The sequence below is a fragment of the Podarcis bocagei genome (assembly GCF_964188305.1).
Source record: "Podarcis bocagei genome assembly, chromosome: 11".
Lineage (NCBI taxonomy): Eukaryota > Metazoa > Chordata > Lepidosauria > Squamata > Lacertidae > Podarcis > Podarcis bocagei.
Genome location: NC_138136.1, coordinates 4,641,055 through 4,666,136, shown reverse-complemented (window position 1 = coordinate 4,666,136; position 25,082 = coordinate 4,641,055). Strand labels below are relative to the sequence as shown.

Genomic DNA, 25,082 nt, shown 5'->3' with positions numbered 1-25,082 from the left:
TCAGGATTCAACCTCAATCTGTTAGCCGCCATCCATCCTCCAGGCACTCACACAGGACCTTCACCGCCTTCACTGGTTCTGATTTGAAAGAGAGGTAGAGCTGGGTATCATCTGCATACTGATGAACACCCAGCCCAAACCCCCTGATGATCTCTCCCAGCGGCTGCATGTAGGTGTTGGAAAGCATGGGGGAGAGGACAGAACCCTGAGGCACCCCACAAGTGAGAGCCCAGGGATCTGAACACTCATCCCCCCCACCACTTTCTGAACATGGCCCAGGAGGAAGGAGCGGAACCACTGTATAACAGTTCCCCCAGCTCCCAGCTCCTCTAGATGGTCCAGAAGGATGTTATGGTTGATGGTGTCAAAAGCCAATGAGAGATCCAGCAGAACTTCAAAACAGCTCTCACCTTTGTCCCAAACCCGCCGGAGATCATCAACCAGTGCGACCAAGGCAGTTTCAGTCCCGTGATGAGGCCTGAATCCCGATTGGAAGGGATCCAAATGGTCCACTTCTTCCAGGCGTGCCTGGAGTTGTTCAGCAACCACTCGCTCAATCACCTTGCCCAAGAATGGAAGATTTGAGACTGGAAGATAGTTGGCCACATTGGCTGCATCTAAAGATGTTTTTTTAAGAAGCGGTTTGATAACCGCCTCTTTCAGCTGGTCTGGGAAGGCTCCCTCACGGAGGGAAGCATTCACCATCCCGCAAAGGTCATTGCCCAGCCCTTCCCGGCTAGCTTTTATATATATATATTTTAAATAATATTTATTAGTAGTTTCAAAGTTATAAAGAAAAAAGAAAAATTAAAAACAACACTGTAATACATAGAAAGAAAAAAGAAACAACAATACAACAACAAAAAAAGAAAAAGAAAAATGGAAAACACAAGAAAAAAGAAAACAACATAGATCCCAAATTACATATCTATAACTTCCATTTGCTTGTTTCATTGACCTCCTCACACCTCCCTTTTTGTATTCTAGTTTAATTAATTATTTCAGCAAATTCTTTCCATCTTTCTCAATTTTTGTTAAAAAAATTATCTTGACAGTTTAACTTAATAATTAGCTCAGCAAATCCTTACCATCTTTCCCCATATTCTATTATTCAAATTGCCTTAATTTATTTAACATTATCTTGCCCTAAAATACCTTAAAGCTTAAACCTTAGTTTTCAAATATACATAACTCCTGATATCATTTCTGCTAGAGTCATATAGTTTCGTTCCAACATTTTCCCTAATATTCATTAATTTTTAGCCAATTCCCTAAATAAAGTTTCCTTTATAAATTTTCTTCCAATCTTCATCCAACATCTCATCTTCCTGGTCTCGGATCGTGTCAGTCCTTACTGTCCAATCCATCTAGTCCATCAACCTGGAAGCCTTATGTCCGAGGCCCTTAAGTCTCTTCCATGTCCCTTCTGCATTTCTTCTTGCCTTTATACTTGCCTTTTTCCTTGTCTTTTGTTGGTCTCTTTCTTAATTCCTTTCCTTTCTCATTGAGGAGTAGTTCTCTGGGGGGTTCCAACCCAGAATTGTCTCCATCTCCCTTCATCAAACCCACCCATTCCCCAAAGTCCCGCTCCCCACAGTCCTCGATAAAATCCAAAAAATATTTAAAAACATATTTCAAGGTCTCTCCAAAGTTAGGAACCTCCTCAACACCAGATTCCCCCTGGCCCATTCCAACTTCAATCTTCAATGACAGCGGCTTATGCTCCTGTAGGGCCTCGGGTCTCTCCATTTGTATTATTTGAGGTGCAACCGCATCCTCCTCCATTATCTTCTGTTCTTGCCCAGTCAGTACTGATTCATGAGTTGGTCCCTGAATAATTTCTGTATCAATGTTCCCTGTTTGTCCACAGTTATTAACCACAACAGTCAAATCCATTTTTCCATTCATCAAGTCCATCTTCTCATGCATCTGTTCCAACAGGGCACTTGTCTTGCATAAGGCAAGCACCCAATCTTCCTCCCAGCTCATCTTTAGGCAAGGTCAGAAAAGACTGTTCCCACAGTCTTAATCTCACAGCTGTTGAGTCCTCAAGTATACTGCTGCAACAATTTAACAAGCTCCCTCTAGAGGAGACAATTTCTATTTGTATCTTTTTTTTTTAAGGCAAGTCCAACAAAGGAAAATTACTTTCGTTTTTCAGATATTTTCCGGATATTTTGTTTCTTTAAGATGCAAAAGGCAACATTGGGATCAGCTTGTTTCTCTTCTTTAACTATCTGTCAAAATGTTCCATTCACAGTCAATTAACCTACAGTTTCTGTCTCTGACACCCCGTTCCCAGGTTAGAGACGGTGGAAACTCATCCTTCTCGCTCCCTCTCCTGCAAGGGTTAAACAAAATTACCCCCCCCTTTTTCTCCTGCTTCCAGGGGGGTTTCAGTAGTTCTGAATGAAGGAAATTTAGACTTTTTTGACAGCTTTCCAGGCTTTAGCTTTACGAAGTTTTTGCTTTAGTCTATATACAAAAAGCGGAAGGCGGACTTCCTGTTTTGAACCTTCCCGCTTCGATGCCAAATTAAGATATTTCTTGATCCAATTTTCCGTTTCTACTCACGGGTACTTGTTTTAAATCCAATTGTCCACAGGAAAAAGTCAGCGCTCTCCGGCAATGGCTGTGCGGCTTCACTCCGTGAAAGTAGCAATCAGTTCGCAGCACCGCGCCGCTCACCCCGCTTCAATCCGGCACCCCAAAAAGGGGTTCCCGGTGAGTAGGGGGGGTGCTTCTGGTGCCTTGCCGAACCCCACGTTCCCAGGCTTCCTCCGCCTGGGATTTCTAGCGGGTCCCCGCCTTCGCTGCGGCCGGAAGACCCAGTTTTCACGGAGCTAGTTCCTCGGGTCGGAGGCACTCCGCCATTCACCGATGGCGCTGACCCGGAAGTACCCCGGCTAGCTTTTATAAGCCAGGATGGGCAAGGATCAAGGAGACAGGGCTGTCCCTGAATAAGTCTGGCCCAACTCATAGCCGCGGACATGCCTTGGACCTGGTGTTCACTTCTATGGATGTTGGTGATCTGACACTAAAAGTGAAACGAAAGAAGTGCCACGGTCAGATCACTTCCTGGTGCAACTGGACTTCTCCATGACCCTTCCCCTCTGCAGGAGGTGGGACCGATTCAGATGGTCCGCCCCTGCCACTTGATCCAAATGGTTTCCAGAGAGTGGTAAGGGATGCTTTATCCCGTGTTTATGGCCTTTCAGCTGATTCCCTGGTGGCCCGCTGGCAAGTTAACCAGGGCTATTGACTGTTTGGCTCAGAAGTGCCCTCTCCCATTGCATGGAGCATGGAGCTCTTTGGCAAACTTCTGTACCTGTTTGTCTGCCCTTGAGGTATAAATGGTATCATCAACAAAGACTAACACCATTTCCTGTGACTCTCCTGACCCTTTAAGGTACAGGCAGCTGTCAGCAAGACTCTTCCTGAAACCTAGCTTCTCTAAAGCTTCATTGAGGCACATTGAGCTAAACCATTGAGCTTCCAGTGTCATGGGGAGTTCTGTGGTGGCTTGGTGTTGGGGTAAGTGGTGATACTTGCTTGCCCCCAGTAGTGTAGGACGAGAGGGGGTGTGAGGAGAACCTGAGCTTACAGGGTTAAACAGCTCAGAGTGTGCATCCTGCCCTATCGTGGGGCAGAGAGACTCTGCGTCACTTCCGAGAGTCTCAGTTCTTTGTTTCGTCTGCTTTCGCTTTTGTCCGGGACAAACACGTTTGTGCGATGTTGCTGGATAATGGCTGGATTCTGCTGTAAATAAACTGCTTTTAGTTTTAGTAACTCTGCGTGAGAGCCTGATTTATGCACACTGATGCACAGAAGACTTCGTTCCTGAAAACTGTGTGACTCTGCTTTGCTCAGAGCTTTGGAATGTGTGCTGAGCAGCAGAAGCCTGCTGGACCTTATCTCTCTGAACAATAAATCTTCAGAGCGCACACGCACAAGATGCCTCTTCTAGTGTCCCATTTCAACCAGCGGACGGACCTCCGGAACGGATTATGTCCGTAAGTAGAGGTTCCGCTGTACAGTAAAAAACAAACTCATCTAAAGAAAAAGAAAAGAAAAAGAGATAGAAGAATGCAAACTCCTGTCTCACAGATACTGAATAACTTACCTTTTGTCCCATGCATAAAAGGTGCACCCTCCCAGCTCTCACCTGAGAGCATCCCTTTCTTCCCTCAGCCTCTCGCCCTGGGGAATCTCCCCTTCCCTGCCTCTCACACAGGGTCCTTCACTAACTATTCATTGCCTTCATCTGAATGCAATTCATTCTTTAATCTAGAGTAGAGGACAACAGCAACAGAAAATAAGTCAAAACAAAGACAAAATAACACAAAAAGAGGAGGAACAAATATCACAAGAAGGATCAGAGAGGAATAAAGAATAAAATACAAATACAAAGATCTTCCAACTTCTTCATGAATACAACTTATGGAATGCAATAAAGATTATCATTGCTGATACAACCAGTGTTAACACTGGGGAAAATAATGGCGTTGTCAAATTGCAACGAATGTTCTCAGGCAAGGATGTCTTATCAGTTGCCAGCATCACTTATCAGTTGCCAGCATCACGTTCTGGACAAGATTCTCAGAGTGGTCATGGACAGGGAACTTGGTGGTAACACCAGATCTCCCAATATGGAATATCCATTTATGTCTCAACTGATGAACAAAATGAGGAATTGAAAGCAAAGTTTGTGAATGGAACAGAAGAAATCCTCAGTAAAGCAGGCTGGAGAGATGACATGAACATTTTATACTATCTTACATGGGTGTTCAGATTCCTTGAGGAAAAAGGGGTTGTTTTTTCCCCATTGGTTAAGTTTACGGAAGTTCCTAACAAAAGCAATGCCAGGTGGAATTCAAGAGCCATTTTCACTGTCCTCGAAACTTTACAAAAAAGCACTGTGGGTATTAGAGAATCAATGGAAGAAGGGGCCATCGGTACTTCAGATACCAAGAAGTAATCAGTTCACAGAACATACAATCAAAGTGATGTGGGAACTTTATGGAGCTTGCAGCAGAAACAGACAAACTGCAGCCTCGATTTATTCTAAGCAATAAGAAGTGATATACAATGTACAAAACATTGTACAATTATTAGAAAATTTGCAGGCTCCATTTTACCTGTATTATAATACATACAGGTTGGAGCCAAACAGTATAAACTTAAAGCTTTTGCAGATGACTTGGTCTTTACACTACAGGAGCCAGAATCTAGTACGAAAAGGGTGTTAGAATTGATTCATGAGTTTGGTCGGGTGGCGGGATTTAAATTAAACAAGCAAAAAACTAAGGTTCTGGAAAAAAAATTGACAACTTCAGAATCAGAAAGGTTTCAGAAAGAGACAGATTTAAATGTGGTTAAAAAGGTGAAATACCTAGGGGTTAATATGACAGCCAAAAATTTGAACTTATTTAAGGACAATTATGAAAAGTGCTGGTCAGAAATTAAAAAGGATCTAGAAAGTTGGTCAAGATTGAAGCTTTCCTTGTTGGGCCGAATTGCTGCTATAAAGATGAATGTATTGCCAAAAATGTTGTTTTTGTTTCAGACCCTACAGATTGTGGACAAGGTGGGGTGCTTCAGGAGGTGGCAGAGAGACATCTCTAAATTTGTGGCAGGGCAAAAAGCCCAGAATAAAATTTAAAATATTAACTGATGCTAAGGAAAGAGGGGGGTTTGCCCTGCCAGACTTAAGGTTGTATTATGAATCAGCAGCTTTCTGCTGGTTGAAAGATTGGCTGCTTCTTGAGAACACTGATATCTTGGATTTGGAAGGGTTTAACAATGCTTTTGGATGGCATGCTTATTTGTGGTACGACAAGGTAAAAGTCCATAGAGCTTTCAAGAATCATATTGTCAGGAAGGCAGTGTTTAATGTCTGGATAAAATACAAAGACTTACTAGAAAACAAGACCCCAAGGTGGTTGTCACCAATGGAAGCTAAGGCTCAGAAAAGACTCAATATGGAGGCCAAATGGCCGAAATATTGGGAAATTTTAGAAAAAGATGGAGATACTTGGAGACTGCAGAGTTTTGAGAAATTAAAGGACGAAGTGCGAGATTGGTTACATTATGCTCAGATCAGGGAGGTCTTTAATCTGGACAAAAAAATAGGTTTCCAGGTGGAAAAATCGAAATTAGAAACAGAACTGTTAGAACCTAAGACCAAGGTACTTTCAAAAATGTACAACTTGCTGTTAAAATGGAACACTCAAGATGAAACAGTTAAATCAGCTATGATAAAATGGGCACAGGACATTGGGTACAATATCATGTTTGCTGACTGGGAAAGGTTATGGACCACCGGTGTGAGGTTCACGGCATGTAATGCCTTGAAAGAAAATATTATGAAAATGATATATAGGTGGTACATGACCCCAGTCAAGCTTGCCAAAATATACCATTTGCCAGACAATAAATGTTGGAAATGTAAGGGAACTGAAGGAACATTCTTTCATCTCTGGTGGACTTGCCCAAGGGTTAAGGCTTTCTGGGAAATGATCTATAATGAGTTAAAAAAGGTATTTAAGTATACCTTCCCTAAGAAACCAGAGGCCTTCCTTTTGGGCATTGTCGGCCAGAGGGTGCTAAAGAAGGACCGAACTTTCTTTATGTATGCAACAACAGCAGCAAGAATACTCATCGCAAAACATTGGAAGACTCAAGATTTACCCACTCTGGAAGAATGGCAGACGCAACTGATAGACTATATGGAATTGGCAGAAATGACTGGCAGAATCCGAGACCTGGGAGAAGAGACAGTGGAAGAGGATTGGAAAAAGTTTAAGGACTATTTACAAAAACATTGCAAACTGTATGAATGTTAAGAAGATGCAGGATAGAAAACAACATGGCATCAGTAATTTAGTTGAAAGAAGTATGAAAATAAGTGATACATAAGAACAAAGATGAAACCTTGATTAATATCATGTCAAATTTAAACATCTAAGTTTGATAAAAATATTTAAAATTGGAGACATAATATTTGAAAACTACAAAATAAGAGTCAAAAGAAGGTGATGAATTGCTGTTTATAACTTTATAATCTGGAACGCAGGAAAGGGAGATGTGAGGAAGTCCGAAAGGTTATGGAAATTTGGTTCTTTGACACTTGATTATGTTCTATTTTATCTATTCTGTGTTAACTTTTTTGCTTTTTGCTTTTTTGTTTGTTCTATGTTGGTGATGGTGTTTTATGTGTGTCTGGTGATCTATTGTTTAAAACCTTTAATAAATATCTTTTAAAAAAATAATAATACATGTTGTGCATATTACATAATATACAGTTACATATACAAAAATCAATTTATTGATTTTAGAGTGACCTTTTTTCAAAATATTTGGAAATGACAATTCATTCTTTTGTTTTAGTCAAAAGTTCAGGAACATGAGGTTGCAAAAATGTTATAACCCTATTGTACGTACAAATTTCTTCAAAATATTTGAAATGATCACTCCAAGGTAACAGCCAGTTATTCTTCCTTCTGCTAGATGATGGGCATCTCAAGTTCATTTTCCATCCACACAAAAAGTCCAAAAGAGGTTGTGAGCACTGTTATCAATGGAAGTCAACATTAGTTTTTCTCCAGTTCAGCATACCAGCTTTGCCTCCAATACTGAGAAACAATACTTCCTTAAATCCTTATCCCCACATGGTTTTCTTTGCTGTGTTGATATACTAAAACTGTGAGCCATAATCATTACTTATTGAGGGTTTTTTACAGAGAGAAAAAATGGCTTCTGCTTTCTACTCTTCCATTTTTTCCACAAACATTGTCAGTGGCTTAGAAGCACTTTCCTTTAATTTGAAACCAAATTTTACAGAATCCTTTCCTTCTCAGCTTTGCGTCTGCCAGTTCAGTATATTCATTAATCTCTCCACCCGTGGTTTCCTTCTCTTCCTCTGACATAAATCCACACTTTGACCTCCCAACACCTGTGTGGAGGGTCTTTCGCTGCTGACATTCACTGCCTCCAGCATTCCCATTCCCTTCCCCCCCCCAGCACTATTTAACTTCTCCACCGTCAGCTTCACCCAAACCATCTTTGTTCACCATTCCGTGTAGTTTTCCTCTAAGTTCTCTCTCAGCTGATCATTCAAGAGATGCCACATTACAGGAACGATGCGTCTCCCATGACCTGGACCATGCTGGCTGCAGTCAGCGTCGAGGGGCCAATGGCGGGACTCTGCCTAAGGCACCTTCTTCTGGGTCCCTCCTCGATGGGAGTCCCCCCCCCCAGCCCAGAGCCCCCGAGAGAGGTCCATCTGAGGCTGCAGCGTGCCGGGCTCTTCTTTTGCGAAGCTGAGGGGGGCCTCTTTGGCCCAGCTAACGCTCCAGTTTGCAAACCCAGAAAATATGACCCCCAGGCGCGCCATGGCCGAAGAAAGCCCACCCTGCGACCGGCCCCGAGCAGCGCCTCCGGATCGGGGGCAGGGGCGGGGCCGCCGCCGGGGGCGGGGCTTGGGCTGCGCGGCGATAGCGTCTGGCGCAGAAAGCGACCCGCGCGAAGCCCGTCCGCCTTGGCGCCTTCCCTGCGGCAGCTGCGCGCGCTCCGTGGCCCGAGAGCCGGAGCAGGACTCGGCGTGTCCCCGGCAGGCGAGAGTCTTCCTCGGCATGGGCGGGCAGTGCTGCTGCTTGTCCTCGGAGGAGAAAGCGAACAGGCTGCTGAGCTTGGAGATTGAGCGCCGGCTGCGCCAGGACAAGCGAGACTCGCGCAAGGAGCTCAAGCTGCTGCTGCTGGGTGAGTTTGTGGGCGAGGAAAGCCTCCCGCGCTCTCCAGCCAGGATGCTCCCGAGAGCTCTCCGCTTGCAGGATATTCCGGCTTTGCTTTTCCATAACTTGAGCCCGCGAGAACAGCTCGGCCCAACCCGTCTTGCAACAGGTGAAACGATGCTCGAGGCTCGGGGTGTGTGCAGACTGCATTTTCAATACCGTTGGCACATTTGCAGTGTTTTTTAAAACCGCTTTAGTGATTTTAAAAAATCTGGACTGCAATTCATAAACCTACTTATTATTCATTTAAGATGTTACCTTTAATGTGCATGCATGGTGTTTTGCATTCTTGCTAGGGTACTTAGTAAATTAGACCACCCTTGCTCTAAGCTTAGACAGAGACTGAAGTTCCTTCCAGGGGATCTCCCTCATTTTTTGCAGGGAGGTGAGATGACATTGGCTGTTAAGTGAGCATCCACTCTGATTTGTTTGTGGCGAGGTTTGGCAATGTCAAGCATCAAGCATCATCCCCCACTTTCCAGTGTGTTTTCCCATCACTTTCTGCATTGCAAAAACATTCTATCTCTTTTGGAAGCAGGTTAGCTCTGCAGGACCCTCCAAATCAACTTTAATTGCACAGCCTGAATTTGCTGATATATGATTGAAGTTCAGCTGAAAACGAAGACTGTCTGGAAGTGAACTTAGTGTACTAAGAGGAAGATACTTGTATAAGGCCACTTAGAACTGTTTCTAGCATTACATCTCCACAACAACACAACAACAACAAAAAAGGTTTTGTTTTTAATGCAGATACAGAGAGTGGAATGCAGGAAGCTGCCTCACTAATTGTCTGGGGACTAGCAACAGTCCATCCCCTGGACTCTATCTGGAATGCCTAAGTAATTCCATAATCTTCAGGGTGGGCCTTGAAGGCCAATTAACTCAGGTTTGAAAGTGAGGTTTAAAAAGTGGGTTAAAGGAATAGGGGCAGAATTTGTGTGCACTAATTGTGTAGCTGTATGATTTATTCACCACTCTGTTGCCGTTAGATTTCCAGTATGGTTGGACAGGCACTTTCCAGTTGGTGCCACTAAGGCTGGGTTCTTATATTGCCTCTGTGGGAGCTGCAGGCCTTCTATCTGACACGGTGAATAGATGTTATGTGGACTCAATGGAGTTTCAAATCCCCGTTGAGGTGACCTTGGACTAGTTACTATCTTTCAGCCTGATCTACCTCACAGGATTGTTATGAAAAGAACAGTGGGGGTAATTAATCTTTAGCCTAAAGAAGCCTAAGGCTAAATCCAGTATTAGTTCTACTACTACATCCATTCAAACGAATAAACATGGATACCTTAGGTCCATTAATTTCAGTTATTCAGAGGAGAACTAAGTTGAATGCATCCCCAAGGGTAGACTTGATAGTAGTCTTCAAATATCTGAAGACTATTTCATACAGAAGATGGAGCAGACGTTTTTCTGTTGCTCAAGACGGCTGGACTAGAACCAATGAGTGCTGGTTACAGGAAAGCAGATTTCGACTAGATGTAAGGAGAACCTTCCAAAGTCTGTTTGAACAGACTGCCTAGGGAGGTTGAGATCTCCTTCACTGGAGGCATTTAAGCAGAGTATGGACAGCTGTCTGCCAGGGAAACTGTAATTGCAGCTTGTATTGTGGATCCTGCACTGAACCGCAGGTTGGGCTAGCCAACGATGATAATTTTATTATTTGTACCCCTGTACTGGGTTGCCCCAACCACTCTGGGACATTAAAAACTCCCCTATACAGGGTTGTATAGCCCTGTCTAGCCACCAAGATCCCTTCCAGCTCTTTAATTTTATAATAATTATTATTTTAACAATCAGCATTGACCTTGTAGGTCTTATACTGCACCATGCAAGGTTAATGGGAAAACCCAGGAACAAGCATGAAGAGCATTGAAGTGGGGTGGAAGGTTTCTACACAGAAAAAAATGGAACTTGAGTTAAGCAAACAGAAGTGCTGTAATATATGACTTCCTTTGGACAATAACACTACAGGGGACTAGCGCCAGAGTACTAGACACCGGTGGCAATAACTGAAGGAAAGAGGAGGCGCCATTTGCTGCTGAGGTAAAGCCTCGATGATGATGACTGGTACAGAGAGACATAGGGAGGCATTCAACATTGTTCTAAATTGTCAGTGCAAGCATTTCTGCTTGGCAAATGGACTGATTCCCTTCTCCCCCCCACTGTTGTAGGTGTTGTCCCATCCCTCCAGAGTGGATTTGGAGGAGCTGGGAAAGCCCTGTTGCACTAGGGGGAGCCCTTGTGCTGGCTTCTGCTAACCCACACAGGAGTGTGGGAGCTTATAAGATCTCAGCCTCCAAAACAAAGTTGAGGAATAAACAACGAAGTTTCTGGGTGTTCAGAATGATTGTGTCTAAATTAGGGAGCGCTAAATAAGGGATTGTTGATGCTCATGCAGCTGCTGCCTCTGCTCTTATACCTTGACCAAGTCAAGGCAGTGGTCACCTTTGCTCCTGACCTCTCAATTACAATTTATCTGGAACCTCAGTAGGTGCAACTGAGGCCAGTGACATTCCTCCATACCTCCTCTGCTCAGCTCGTCCCTTCTATCCCATAATTCTCAGGAAAGTCCAAAGGAACAACAGTCCTCTTCTTTCAGTTAGTTGACTGAATAAACAAATTTCAAGGTCCCGCCATTTTCTTCCTCAGTCTAGAAAGGGAAATACTTTTTTCTCCAAATGTGACCACTGACAGTCAGTCAGCACCTGCCCTTTAGCAGCACCACTAGAGACCCTGCTCTGCCTCTGCTCACAGGTACCGTACTCTCCCCTCCAGGGTAGCATTTTTCTTTAAGCCAATATCCTTCCTCTTAATAATAAATTGTATCTCAACATCTCTATAAGTTCATGTTCTCAGAGCCTTTTTTGTGGGGAGGGGATAAGCTCTAATTTCCCAATGACATCCATCAAAACAAAAAGGCTCACCCTCTTCATTCCTTTCAGTCCACAGGCAGCCTCAAATCTTCTTTTAAATAGCAAAGTTACATTGTGAATCAAACAATCCTCACTTGTATATCTTTAAACCTTATATTGTATCAGGAGAGAGTTGCCAAATCATAGACCTAAGGACTTCCATAATATAGCAGAGAGCCCTCTCTCCTCCATCCACTGCCAACACAAGTAGAATTTTCTCCTGATTTCAAACCTCAATTCTACACAGCTGGATAATCCACAGTTGTCCACATAATGTCCCCATCTCCTCTGGTGCACGCCTTTACTTAATGGCAATTGACTCCCAATTATTAGGAGAACCTCCACTCTTGATGGCAATGGGGGTGGAGTTTATATCAGGACGAAGTACTTAGCACCCAGTGCCTCTGTCTGCCTCTAGTCAGCCTGCTCCTCCCATACCCTGGGAGGTTTCAGAATACAGTTTAGCCCTATTCATTCTCTTCTCCTTCATCTGTGCCTCTCTCCAGTGTTGAGAGAGCCATTGCGCAGGACCACATCTGGAAGCCTGTATGGACCAGCCTTGACTCGTCACACAAACGTGTGGAGCTCGGCAAGCTTACAGAAGCTACAATCTTGAATGATTCTTTTGGGAAGATACTTGATGATTTGCAGACACAGAACTTACTGTGCCATATATTTTTTCAGGCACCTTTTCCTGTAAGTTTACTGGGAACTATAGAGTGAAGTTTGATTCACTTAAGCTTAATAAGAGAGCTCTTTTTGTTGTTGCCCCAAATGAATGTGAATTTCATTAGCCAATTTTCATATGCTTTGGAAAAAGGTGGTTGAGATAGAAATTAAATTTCCAAATGCATGTGGCTTGAGCCAAGTTCAGTTAATTAAGGATAACTCTGTGGACATACATGGAAACAACATTGTCAAAGAAAAGATAATTGTTAACAGCAGAATCCTTTGCCCACTTACTTGGCAGTAAGTCTCATTGTGACTGTCTTCCATGTATTGAGTCAGGATGGCTGGCTGCAATACTGAAAATGCTTACTGGGAAAGAGGGCTGTGCAAAGCTGGTAGACCCAGGCCAGATAGGAAATGTAGGCCTCATTTAAATAATCTTTACCAAAGGGTTTCCCTTTGCCTTTACCAGGGGGATTTGAATAAGTCCCCTCAAATTTGTAGGCCCATGCCAATTGGCTCTCCCTGGTCCCCACTCCAGTATCGCCTGCTGGGAAACATATGCCATTGAATGCACTGGAATTTGTTTGCAAGACTATGTTTGTTTGTTTCAGGCACTGAAGGGTGACCTTAGAGTCAGTGTTGAATGGAGTATACACGTAAAGATGCTTTGTCAACAGGGGCAGAGGGAGGGGGGTGCAGTGGAGGCGGGGCACCCCAGGTTGTCATCACTGAGGGGGGTGACAAAATGGCAGGCAGCACTCACCGCAGGGCCTGCAGCACACCTGAGCCACACGTCTCTCCTGGGAGTGATGTGGTGGCTTGGGAGCCCGCAAGCTCCGCGCTGCCCCAAATGGTCTGCCCGCTGCCTCCCCCTCAGCTGTTGGGCTGCTGAGTGGGAGGAGGCAGGCAGACTCCTCGGAGGCCCTACAGAGCGTCCTGCCCCGGCTGGCCCTGCCCCTGGGCGCAGAGCACGCACCCCGCCCCAGGAGCCCAATCAGCTTACTCCACCGCTGTTTGTCAATGGGACTCACTAACTTTTTAATAACGCATTGCTTTGTCTTTTTCATTTCTCTCTCTCTCAATTTAAGACTCTTCATGCAGTCATTTCCTAGGTCTTTAATGTGGTTGCACAATGTATACAATCAGCAGAAATGACAGAACAGTGGGTTTTGGCAAGGCGGTAATAAAACATTACTAGAAGTTTTAGATGTTTCTTAAGCAATTGGTTTTAAATAATTGTTTAGGATTCAAAGCCATAGTACCCACAGTTCAACATATGCAAAAATGTCCTAGTAAAGTTAGTTGAGGATGTGGACTTTGATTGCTATAAATGGGTTGTGCTCTTCTAATATGTGTCTGAGCTCTCAATCTATTTTGCTAGGCAGATTAAGAGGACTGGTAGGCCACATTCAGCTAAGGACCAGAGATTTCCCATTCCTGTCTTGTAGTGGCTCTCCACGTTTCGGAGAGGAGTTTTTCCGACCTTAACAGGAGATGCCAGGGGTTGAATCTGGGACCTTCTACATGCAAAGCACGTGCTCTGTGGCTGAGCTACACCGCTTGCCAATTGAATCATAGAATTGTAGAGTTGGAAGAGACCCTGAGGTTCATCCAGCCCAAGTCCCTGCAAGGCAGGAATATGCAGTTGCCCCGTGCAGGGATCAAACCTGCAACCTTGGTGCTATCAGCACCATGCTCTAACCAACTGAGCTATTGGTGGAGGCTAGAAAGTTGAACTATCACTCACCCGGCCTACCCAAAAAGGATGAGACACTGCCCCTGCCCCTGCCCCTGCCCCTGCCCCTGCCCCAATATGTGTCCTTAGCATCTGATACTCATTTTCTATCCCTGAACATGAACTTGCTTGGACAGTGCAGTCTCCAAGGAGGGAATTCATGGAAGATAAGAGCAGCTTCTGTTTAGTATTGTATAAAAAGGTGCCTGGCAGATACTAAAACATACTACTACTACTACTTTTAAAGAACGAAAACTAGTAAATGCAAGAGGACAAACAAATAGCCAAGAATAACTACTGTATTCCAAACAAGGAACGATGTATTCTGTATGTAAACAAAAAAGCACGGCCCATCTCCACATCCTTTGGAAAACAGACTGCAGGTTACTAACCATCTGTTATACAAGTTTTATGCAAATGAAGTAGATTTTTTTTGTGAATATTCATTTTAAAGAAATAAAATAGTTTAACACTGGAGTCCTTTCCCAGCTACTGCTATGTTTTAGCCACATTGAAAGCAGGTTGACTTGAGTTCTTCCCACCAATTTACTTCATTCATTTCAAAGCAGACTGGGCCCCACATATCAAGAAGAGTCCAACCCCCTGCTTCCACAGGGGCCAGCCGGGTGCTGGTGGGAAGCCCACAAACAGGACCCAGGGGCAAGAAGCATTCTCTCATCCTGCAGTTTCCAGCAACTTCTGTTCTTATGACTCTGTAGACCAGGAGTGGGGAACCCCTGGTCCCAGTGGCGGAGGAACCCTCTCTGGCATCCGGGGCGGGACGAACTGCCCAGTGACACATGCGCGACATACCTACAGAGTGCGCATGTGTGGCACCCCATACAGAGTGCGCACGTGCGGTGACCATATGGGCTGCCACGCGTGCGCACTCTGTACGGGCTGCCACTCACACATGGCATCCATATGGGCTGTCACTTGCACGGCGACCATATGGGCTGCCGTGTGAGCGGCATCCTGTACGGAGTGCGCATGTGTGGCCTCCCATACGGACTGCGCACGCCCGGCAGCCCGTATGGTCACTGTGCGAGCAGTGCTCATACTGACTGTGCGCACCCTCAGCTGCTCTACAGCTGGGGGGAGGCAGGGGCCATCTTGTCACCCCCCCCCAGAGTGGCACTTGGGGTGGCTAGCCCCCTCTGCCCCTCACTTCGTACGCCCCTGCCTGGTCCTGAAATGAAGGTGGTCCACCAGGCCTTTCAATATGCCCTGCAAGACTCTTCTCTCCCCCCTTCTGTGACTGGCCAGTGAAGCAGGGCGTTGGGACATTGGGCTTGGCAAAACAAAGCATACACTTGCTTTTACCCCTGCCCCATACTGGTCACAGAAGAAGTGACTGTTTTCACTCAGCTGGTATGGAAGCAGATGAGGCTGGCAAATCTGTGCACTGTCCCTGCTCCATGAGCCTGACTAATTTCAATTCAAGCAGCTTCTGAGTCAGCTCCATCTTTGTTGGGGTAAATGATGATAGTGGGCACAGCTGGAGTTGCCTTAAGTGGCCTTCTCTCAGACCTGTACATAAGAAAAGGAAGAGAAGAGACACTCTTTTGTAACCAGGTAAGTAGTGTGGAAGAGAAAGTGATTCAGGAGTGCTTATCTTTCTCTCTTTTTATTACTAGCACTGAATGTATTTTTGTGTTTATTGAGTTGGGTGGGACAGGCCAGCTGCAGAGCAATACTGAAAGGATGGGAGAAGTTGAACTACCTGGTGAAGAAGAAGAAGAAGAAGAGTTTGGATTTGATATCCCGCCTTTCACTCCCCTTCAGGAGTCTCAAAGCGGCTAACAATCTCCTTTCCCTTCCTCCCCCACAACAAACACTCTGTGAGGTGAGTGGGGCTGAGAGACTTCAAAGAAGTGTGACTGGCCCAAGGTCACCCAGCAGCTGCATGTGGAGGAGCGGAGACGCGAACCCGGTTACCCAGATTACGTGACTACCGCTCTTAACCACTACACCACACTGGCTCTCACTGGTGCATGGCAGAGAGAGAGGTGAAATACCTCTTGAATTGAGCTGTAGGGAGCGGTAGCCTAAATACTTGTTTTGTGGGTGGAAGTTTGTGAGTGGGGTGTGTATATAGTTTTGGCCCTGCCTACATTTGGGTGGTGATGTGGGTTAAACCACAGAGCCTAGGACTTGCCAATCAGAAGGTCAGCGGTTCAAATCCCCGCAATGGGGTGAGCTCCTGTTGCTGCCAACCTAGCAGTTCGAAAGCACGTCAAAGTGCAAGTAGATAAATAGGTACTGCTCAGGCGGGAAGGTAAATGGCGTTTCCTTGCACTGCTCTGGTTCGCCAGAAGCAGCTTAGTCATGCTGGCTGTACGCCGGCTCCCTTTGACAATAAAGCGAGATGAGCGCCGCAACCCCAGAGTCAGCCACGACTGGACCTAATGGTCAGGGGTCCCTTTACCTTTACATTTGGCTTTAGCCCTGCTAAGCATTGGTGTACAGCTCGTAGGTGGTGATGTATGAGGAATGCTGCCCCAGGCTCAAAGGGGATTCTGACTCCTGGTACAGACAGTAGTGAGCTAGACGGACCAGTGGTTTGACTTGGTACAACACAATTTCCTATGTACCCAAGTTGGGATTTCAAATGAATGCTTAGAGCCAGTATGGCAGACTTCTAGGTAGAAATGCAAAAGGCTGATATCAGCCAATGGAGGTCAACACCTCTGGTATCTGATGAAGTCAGAGAATGCAAAAGCTCTAAAAAGTTCTGATGAGACTTCCTAAATCATGTAAGTGAAGCTGACTTGATAAGAGTTTTATCTCTTTCTGGGAGCAGCTGCATCTTTCTGATTGAATCTTTTGGAATCTTATTTCTATTTCTCAATACAATTATTTTGAAAATCAATGAAAGCAAGAGCATTTATTTGTCATACAATCCATTGTCATTGTGTTTGCTTAAAAGTCTTTTATGACTAATACCATCAAGGTAATTTTCAAATCTTGAAAATTGTTGATAGTGATCTGAAGTGGTACAGCTAAAATACTCAGAAGTATAACTACAATCTCTGCTAAGACCAACTGATCTAGAAACCTTTATTTATTTATTTAGTTTTTGCTGTGGCAGGGTTTGAATGTGCCAGGCATAAAATGAAAACATCTAATAGTTGTTTTTTACTTTGTGGCTTTTATGACTATTCTGTGAAAGCGTTGAGACAATAGTTTCATATTTTGTGATACAGTATGTGGTTGAGAACATCTTCCTTGTTACTTTAAAGGGAGAATGATAATTTATATTGTTATCAGCCAGGTTACATTCTCTAATCTTCATTTCCATAGGAACCAGGGATGGAACATGAAAGCCTTTGTAAGAAGGTAGTAAACTCTCTGGTTGAAATCATTTAATTAAGTAAACTAAAGTTCTCTTATATCCTGTTTCTGCAAAGTGTTGATTGCCAATAGTGATTTAGGAAGTCTATGCTAAATAGTACATCCGTAAGGACATAAGTTTGCCTTTCAAATATCATGCTGTTGTATACCTGTCCTTGGTGACAGAGGGGAAGAATGGAATTTCCATTAACAAAAATGGCTATCCTGTTAGCTCTTTTGTTTTGCATAAATCTTGTTTAAAAGTCAAATGGTCAGTCCTTAACAGATTTAAGGGACTGAGAAAACATCAAAAATGTCAATGTGAGCAATTCATTTCATTTATGCTAGCTTCAATTGGGTGGGCAAGCAAAAGGCTGCAAAACATAATTTTAGGTATTGCTGCTGAGTATCAGTATAACTTTAAAACACTAGATGAGCAAAATTAGATGGAGGCATGTTGACTTTGACTCAGCCTCTTTGTGGCTCAGCCATACATTCCAATAATTATTTTGCTTAACAACATCAACAAACACTTAACAAGTAATGACACTTGGGGGGGGACCCAAACATCTGGTATGGGTTTGGGTGCATATATAGTATAAAAATTTGAAGATGTTTGTTCATGTGTGAGACATTCTTAGGGCAGAACTAAAAGGAAGGGCCCTAGAGAAGTGGTAGAAGATGTGCTTTGCCAGTGAAAGATCCCGGGTTCAGTCCTTGGCATCCTTTGGGGGGGCTTGGATCGCAGGAGAATTACACAGTGTATTTCTTTGCCATTAGCCTATATAATGTGCTAGTGGTGGCAAGAATTACTAAACATGCATAAGTACGTGCCTTATTACATATTATATTTTTTATAGTTTGGAGCCACAACTTTTACATGTATTTGACTTACACAATTTCAACTATATGCAGTTGAAATTATGCACATTAAATGCAGCAAGGAACAAGGAGCAAAAAGCTTAAAAGCTTTTTTTAGCTCCAGGTCTGCTTGGGTGAAAAAAAACCCATTTAAGATCTCTGCTTTCTTGGCCAGGGGTGGGCAGCACCAAAGGGGTAGCTTGAGTACAGTGGTGCCCCGCAAGACGAATGCCTCACAAGATGGAAAACTCGCTAGACAAAAGAGATTTCCGTTTTGGAGGTGCTTCGCAAAACAAATCTCCTATGGGCTTGCTTCGCAAGACAAAAATGTCTTGCGAGTTCCTGCGGGTTTTTTCCCCTCCCCCCCTTTTCTAAGCCGCTAAGCCACTTATCAGCTGATCCGATAAGCTGATAAGCTGCTAAAAGCCGCTAAAAGCTGCTAAAAGCGCTAATAGCGCTAATCCTCTAATCCGTCAATGGGCTTGCTTCGCAAGACAAAAAACCCGCTAGACGAAGAGAATCACGGAACGGATTCTTTTCGTCTTGCGAGGCACCACTGTATATGCATTTTTAAGTATATGTGGAACCCTTGGAACTGAACCCCAGTGTAAGATGCACTTATTCTCTAATCCTATGCATGGGTAAGGATGTGAATGCCACCAACAAGACTGCAGTTCACAAGGAGCTCTAGGAGAAAAGCTTCCACTGGATTGCAGTTGGAGAGTAAACAGAGGTGTTTCAAAACCAAGCTCATGGCTCTAACTATACCTCATTTTTCTTTAGGCAAATAATGTCCCCTGGATGAACATGATGCACATGTAAATTCTGTACACCTAGCTCTGTTTAGTCAGCCCAGGAGATGAATAAAATATTATCTTACCTGTATGAAAACACTATGAAAATGGTTTTCAAAGAACTAATAGGATACATACTAGTGTCAAAATAGCAAGTATATGGGAAACCAAATGAAGGAGTACGGGTCGCCATCATATAATCACATCATAAGGTTTTATAGAATCATAGAATTGTAGGGTTGGAAGGGATACCAAGGGTCATCTAGTCCAACCCCCTGCAATGCAGCAATCTCAACATGCTGTCCCCCATCCAATTTAAAAGTATACTGGATCCTGCTTAGCTCTGCAAATGTGCTAGCAGTTTTACTGCTGCACTTCACTTCCGTGAGTTATGCCTTTCCCCTTTTGCTCCTGCTCAGGGTTTTCTGACTTCCCTCAACAAATTCTCATGGGATTGGTACTTTACTCAACTATACCTGTTAATTGATTGGATTAGTCATGCTGGTCACATGACCCGGAAGCTGTACGCCGGCTCCCTCGGCCAATAAAGTGAGATGAGCGCCGCAACCCCAGAGTCGGTCACGACTGGACCTAATGGCCAGGGGTCCTTAAACATTGGATTTACTGTGTAGATTGGATCTACACAGCAGGTGGCGCTGTGGTCTAAACCACAGAGCCTAGGACTTGCTCCTGTTGCTCGGTCCCTGCTCCTGCCAACCTAGCAGTTTGAAAGCACGTCAAAGTGCAAGTAGATAAATAGGTACCACTCCAGCGGGAAGGTAAATGAAGTTTCCGTGCACTGCTCTGGTTCGCCAGAAGCGGCTTAGTTATGCTGGCCACATGACCCGGAAGCTGTACGCCGGCTCCCTCCGCCAATAAAGCAAGATGAGCGCCACAACCCCAGAGTCGTCCACGACTGGACCTAATGGTCATGGGTCCCTTTACCTTTACCTTTTATGATGCGTGTGGAGCTGTGGGTTAAACCACTGAGCCTAGGGGTTGCCAATCGAAAGGTCGGTGGTTCAAATCCCCGCAAAGGAGTGAGCTCCTGTTGTTCGGTCCCAGCTCCTGCCAACCTAGCAGTTTGAAAGCACACAGTTCAAGCAGATAAATAGGTACCGCTCTGGCGAGAAGGTAAACGGTGTTTCCATGTGCTGCTCTGGTTCACCAAAAGCGGCTTAGTCATGCTGGCCACATGACCCAGAAGCTGTATGCCAGCTCCCTTGGCCAATGAAGCGAGTTGAGCGTCGCAACCCCAGAGTCATCCATGACTGGACCTAACGGTCAGAGGTCCCTTTACCTTTGCCGTACATTGCCCCAAAAGTAGAGCTGCTCTATCAACAGCTACCCTCATGCCATCTCCTGCAACATTGTGGTAGATGTTTTATGCATCCTTAAGATGCTGGTTCTGGAAAGTGGCATGGAGAGTAGAGTCTGCTGAACTGCTTAAGTTCAGAACTAATATATTTGTTAATTAAATATATATCCTGTCTTTCCTTCCAAAGGACTCCAGGGTTGTAAAAAGCAAATGATAAAGCAATAAAACATGTTTGAAATGCCTTAAGAACAATTCAAATACAGATGCATTCTGGGGGAAATCTCTTCTTAAAAGGCTTGTTGGAAGATGGAGACCTTCAGCAGGCATAAAAAAGATAGCAGAGACGGTGCCTGTCTAATACAGTGGTACCTCGGGTTACAGACGCTTCAGGTTACAGACGCTTCAGGTTACAGACTCCACTAACCCAGAAATATTACCTTGGGTTAAGAACTTTGCTTCAGGATGAGAACAGAAATCGTGCTCTGGCGGCGCGGTGGCAGCAAGAGGCCCCATTAGCTAAAGTGGTGCTTCAGGTTAAGAACAGTTTCAGGTTAAGAACGGACCTCCGGAATGAATTAAGTTCTTAACCCGAGGTACCACTGTATTTAATGGGGAGGATTCCAAAGGTTGGGTGCCACAGCACTGAATACCTATTTCATATATTGTGCAAAACAGACCTCCTGATAAGATGATAACTACAGGAGGCCCTCACCTGCAGAGCACAGTGTATATGGGTGAGATGATATTTTAGGTATTCTGGTCCCAAGTAGTATAAGATTTATGCATGAAAACCAGGACCTTGAACTTAGCTTAGTAGCTAATTGGCAGCCAGTGCAATTCTTGTGATTTTGGCTTAAGTGAGCCCAATTTATACATGGGTAGAATGATTTTTTTAAAGCACTCCCTATTCAAGTATTTCAATGTTTTCCATGCAGAATTTTGGGTGGTATATTGTTCTCGAACAAGGGGCTTTATATGATGATCTGGATTAACTCACATACTCTTTGAAAGAAGGAGTGTTTTGATAGCCTCTCATAATGGTTTCAGCTCATCAAGGTCACCTGATACTTTTTCTTTCAAAAGTTAGCTATTGCAAGAGAGTAAATGTTATCGCTATACCTGTATCAACTCTTCTCACTATAGCCATTTTGTTCTTGTAAGCAGAAAAATAAATGTAACCAATGCTTTTTCTGAGATATTTAAAAAAAAACAACCATTCAGGGATGAAGAGGGAGCTATAACATGTTTCCTTGGTAACAAGAAAAACAGCTGATTTTTCAGCTCCACCAAGGATGAATATAGCAGCTGATACAATCTCTCTCTCTGTGTGTGTGTATTTTTGAATACCTATTTTTCACGTAATTTCGTTTATCTGTTTGTGACTAATATTTTTACATGAGGGTTTTCTTTTCAGGGGCGTGGAAGGAAGCCAGTAAATGTTGGTTTTGAATATTTAATAACCTTTATTAGTTTTTTTATTGGTTATGCATGTGAATTACCTTGATGGCTTTTGTAGCTGAGAAGTGTGGTACAGATGCAATAAACAGTGTGAACAACTGCAAATTGCCATATGCTTTGCAGACAAGGGCCCAGTCATTCCAACATTTCAGGTTCTTCAGAAGCACAGCTGGTATCTCTGTTGTGTAGTTAAATGTGCCCAAAGATATTCACTAAGCAGTGATCAACACATGGTGTGTCAAGTTAATGCTGCAGAATATACCCAAATGGGTATGCACTAATGTGGTTATGCTAACACCATTGTGACATTCCAGCAACTGTGGAATAACGGTGCATGGTTTTATGTTCTAGGCTAGGTAATCTCTCAATTCCTGCAGAACATGTACAGTCAAAAATATAGGTCCTGTGGTTTGTTTTTAAAACCCTTTCTTTGATGGAGGGGGGAAATCCATCTGTACAGCTTCCATGTAGCAGTGAAGCCCTGCAGATGTGAACACTGGCCGACTGTGGAGAGCCCTACTTCCCTGTTCCTAATTGGCTCTCTGAAAGGAGTTCTCGCAGAATAATGTGTGCACTTTTTTCACATAGACTGCTCAGGGAGGAAGCTGTGAACTCTTATCAGGCTCACTTAGAAATTAATAGTAATAAAAAGCTAAGAAAGGTAAAGGATGCTGGGAATTGTAGCTCCATAAGGGACAAGCTACAGTTCCTGGAACGCTTTACAGAAAGTAATGTGCTGTAAATGCAGGAGTTCCCTCCTCCAGCCGGGACTCGGGAGCAGCGGTTTCACATCGCTGGTGAAACCACCATCCCGCTCTGCTCGACTGAGGAGTGTGCAGCTGCCTTTGCCTCAGCCGAGCAGTTAAAGGAGCCCCTAGCCCAGCACTGGCTCCCACAGGGTGGGGGCTCTTGAAACTGCTCAGCTGAGGTGGGGGGGGGGTTGCCGCTCTCTGCAGTGAGCAGTTAAAGGAGCCCTGATGCTCCGCCCACTTGTGTGTGAGTAGTGAGAGCACCAGGGCTGTCTCAGCTGGGGGGGGGACCTCCCCTCCCCCCAACTGAGCGGTTCAAACTAGCTGTATTGTCCCAGCCTGCGAGCCTGGATGAAACCGCCTCAGCTCTCAAGTGAGAGCTGGGGTAGTTTCACCCGGTGTCTTGTGGGCAGAGGCCGATGCACCTTGTTTTTTCAACATCACGGTATATTGCCAAGCAGTGATGTTTGGCTGGCGATACACCATGATGTTGAAAAGCTGATATCGCCCAGCCCTACTGCTCATTAAAAGGCATTAAAACAATACTGCATTAAAATGTGCCATGAAAGTAAACCTTGCTTCATTGTAGATGATGAACCCCAATCAATGGAAAAGCAAAGGGCCTTTATTGTTGCTTTTGGAGATAATCTTGCCTGCTTGATGTTAGAGGAAAATGGTGGGGCTTCCAAGCCTGCATGGAGCCACCACTATTAGGATTTATAGTGCATATGCCAGTGGTTTTCAACCAGTGTGTTGTGGCGCCCTGGGGTGCCTTGAATGATGGTCAGGGGTGTCGTGAGCAGCACTGGGCTCTCCCTCTTCCCTCCTGCTCTGATGCCCATTCACATCTCTGCCTCCCAAAGGCTTGCACAGCTATTTGCTGCAGCGGTGCTGGCTACAGGCTCCGCAGGTGAATGGTGCCTCTGGGACTGGCCGGGGGGGGGGGGGTGTGCTGGTTGCCAGGGACAGAGGTGGCCTTGGAGTAAGCAAGCAAGTGGGTGAGGGAGCTCAGCCAGCCAGCCAGTAAACCAGCTCTTGATGTGGGAATGGATGGACCTAGTGGGAGGCCGGGCAGGCAGGCGCCACACTGGCCTTTCTTGTGCCTGCTGTGTGCAGTGCCTGTGTGGGAGCTGAGTGCCCGGTGCCAAAAGGGAGCCTTTTCGCCATGCAGACCCAGCGGCGCCTGCTGCCTCCACTGCAGCCTCCCAAGGTAAGGAAGGTGCTGGCCTCACATTCACCTTTGGCCCATTTTCATTGGACTACTAAGGCTGGAGGCTCCTCAATGTGGAGTGGGGAGGTTGGCTCACAAGGGGAGAGGAGCCTGAGGGAACACTCCACAAGGAAAAGGGATGAGGGGCTGCCAGCTCTGCAGGCAAGGGGTGATATAACTGGGCTTCTGAGGCTCGAAGGACATTTCCCCATGTAGTTGGTCAAGGAAGCCATGGGCTCAAGAAGGCTGAAAACCTCTGGCATATATGCAGATTGTGAATTCTGCTTAAGGTATGGGGGAGCAAAGCCTTTCTTTCAGATTGTGTGTTTTATTAGAAAAGCAGAATGATTGAGGGGTAATATGTACTGGTGCCTAAAGGAACTGCAGTAGGAAACTGTTTTTGTAAGTAATCATCTTTAGGGCAACCTGTAGTGAAAGTTCTGGGAAGGGCCAAATGTGGTGAGCTGTCTTGGCTCAGTGCTAGAGTACAGCAGCTGCATGCAAAAGTTTTCAGGTTGAATCCCTAGTACTGTATGTAGGACTGGGAAAGACTTCTATCTGAAACCCCAGAGAGGCGCGACAAGTCAGTATAGATGATTCTGGGCTAGATGGACCAATAGTATCAGGCAGCGTTCTATATTCCTATTAGAATTGGCACATCCAGGAAAGTGCGAGTTCTCTGTACTTGGCATATTTGTTAAGATAACTGCAGGTTGATGCAATGATGAGATTGCCTCTAGCAAAGTTTTATCACTTTGGTCAGATCATAGTAACACATTTTCTTAAAACTATTTACATGAACACAGCATATATAAAAGCTTTGTTCTTCTTCCACATGAGTTCAAGTGCCAAAATGAGCTCAGGGCTCTAATCAGTTATCACTGAAGTCTAGTTCTCTCTGTGAGGTGGTAAACTTGAATTTGGGATATGTTTTGTTTTAGTTTGCAAGTGGTGGTTCACATAATTCTATTCACTTGAAAGCGAGATGCAGAGAAAGGTTGTAGCCTTGTCTTGTCCATGGTATTCTATAGTTTTTATAGAGAGCAAGAGAGGGGGCAAAAATAATGAGATATGTGAGCTGTTACTTGCAGCTCAGTCTAAATGCTACTGCCAGACACATTTTGCTACCTCAGCAAGCGCTGGCCTTCAGCTTCAAGGAGCCTCTCTGATGCTTCTGAGCAATGGAACAGTAAGTCCCATTAGAAGCTGAACTGGTCAAATTTCTGGATTAACAGGGGG

General features: G+C 44.7%; 1 protein-coding gene across 1 annotated transcript in view; it reads left to right on the top strand.

Annotated features, from left to right (window-relative positions):
* Positions 1 to 8,544: 8,544 nt before the first annotated feature.
* Positions 8,545 to 25,082, top strand: part of LOC308597753 (guanine nucleotide-binding protein subunit alpha-14-like) — a 36,464-nt gene continuing 19,926 nt past the window's right edge. The window contains exon 1 of the mRNA XM_081213841.1: positions 8,545 to 8,760. Within this exon, the coding sequence (XP_081069967.1) occupies positions 8,634 to 8,760 (127 nt within the window). The 5' untranslated portion in view covers positions 8,545 to 8,633. The remainder of the gene's footprint in view (positions 8,761 to 25,082) is intronic.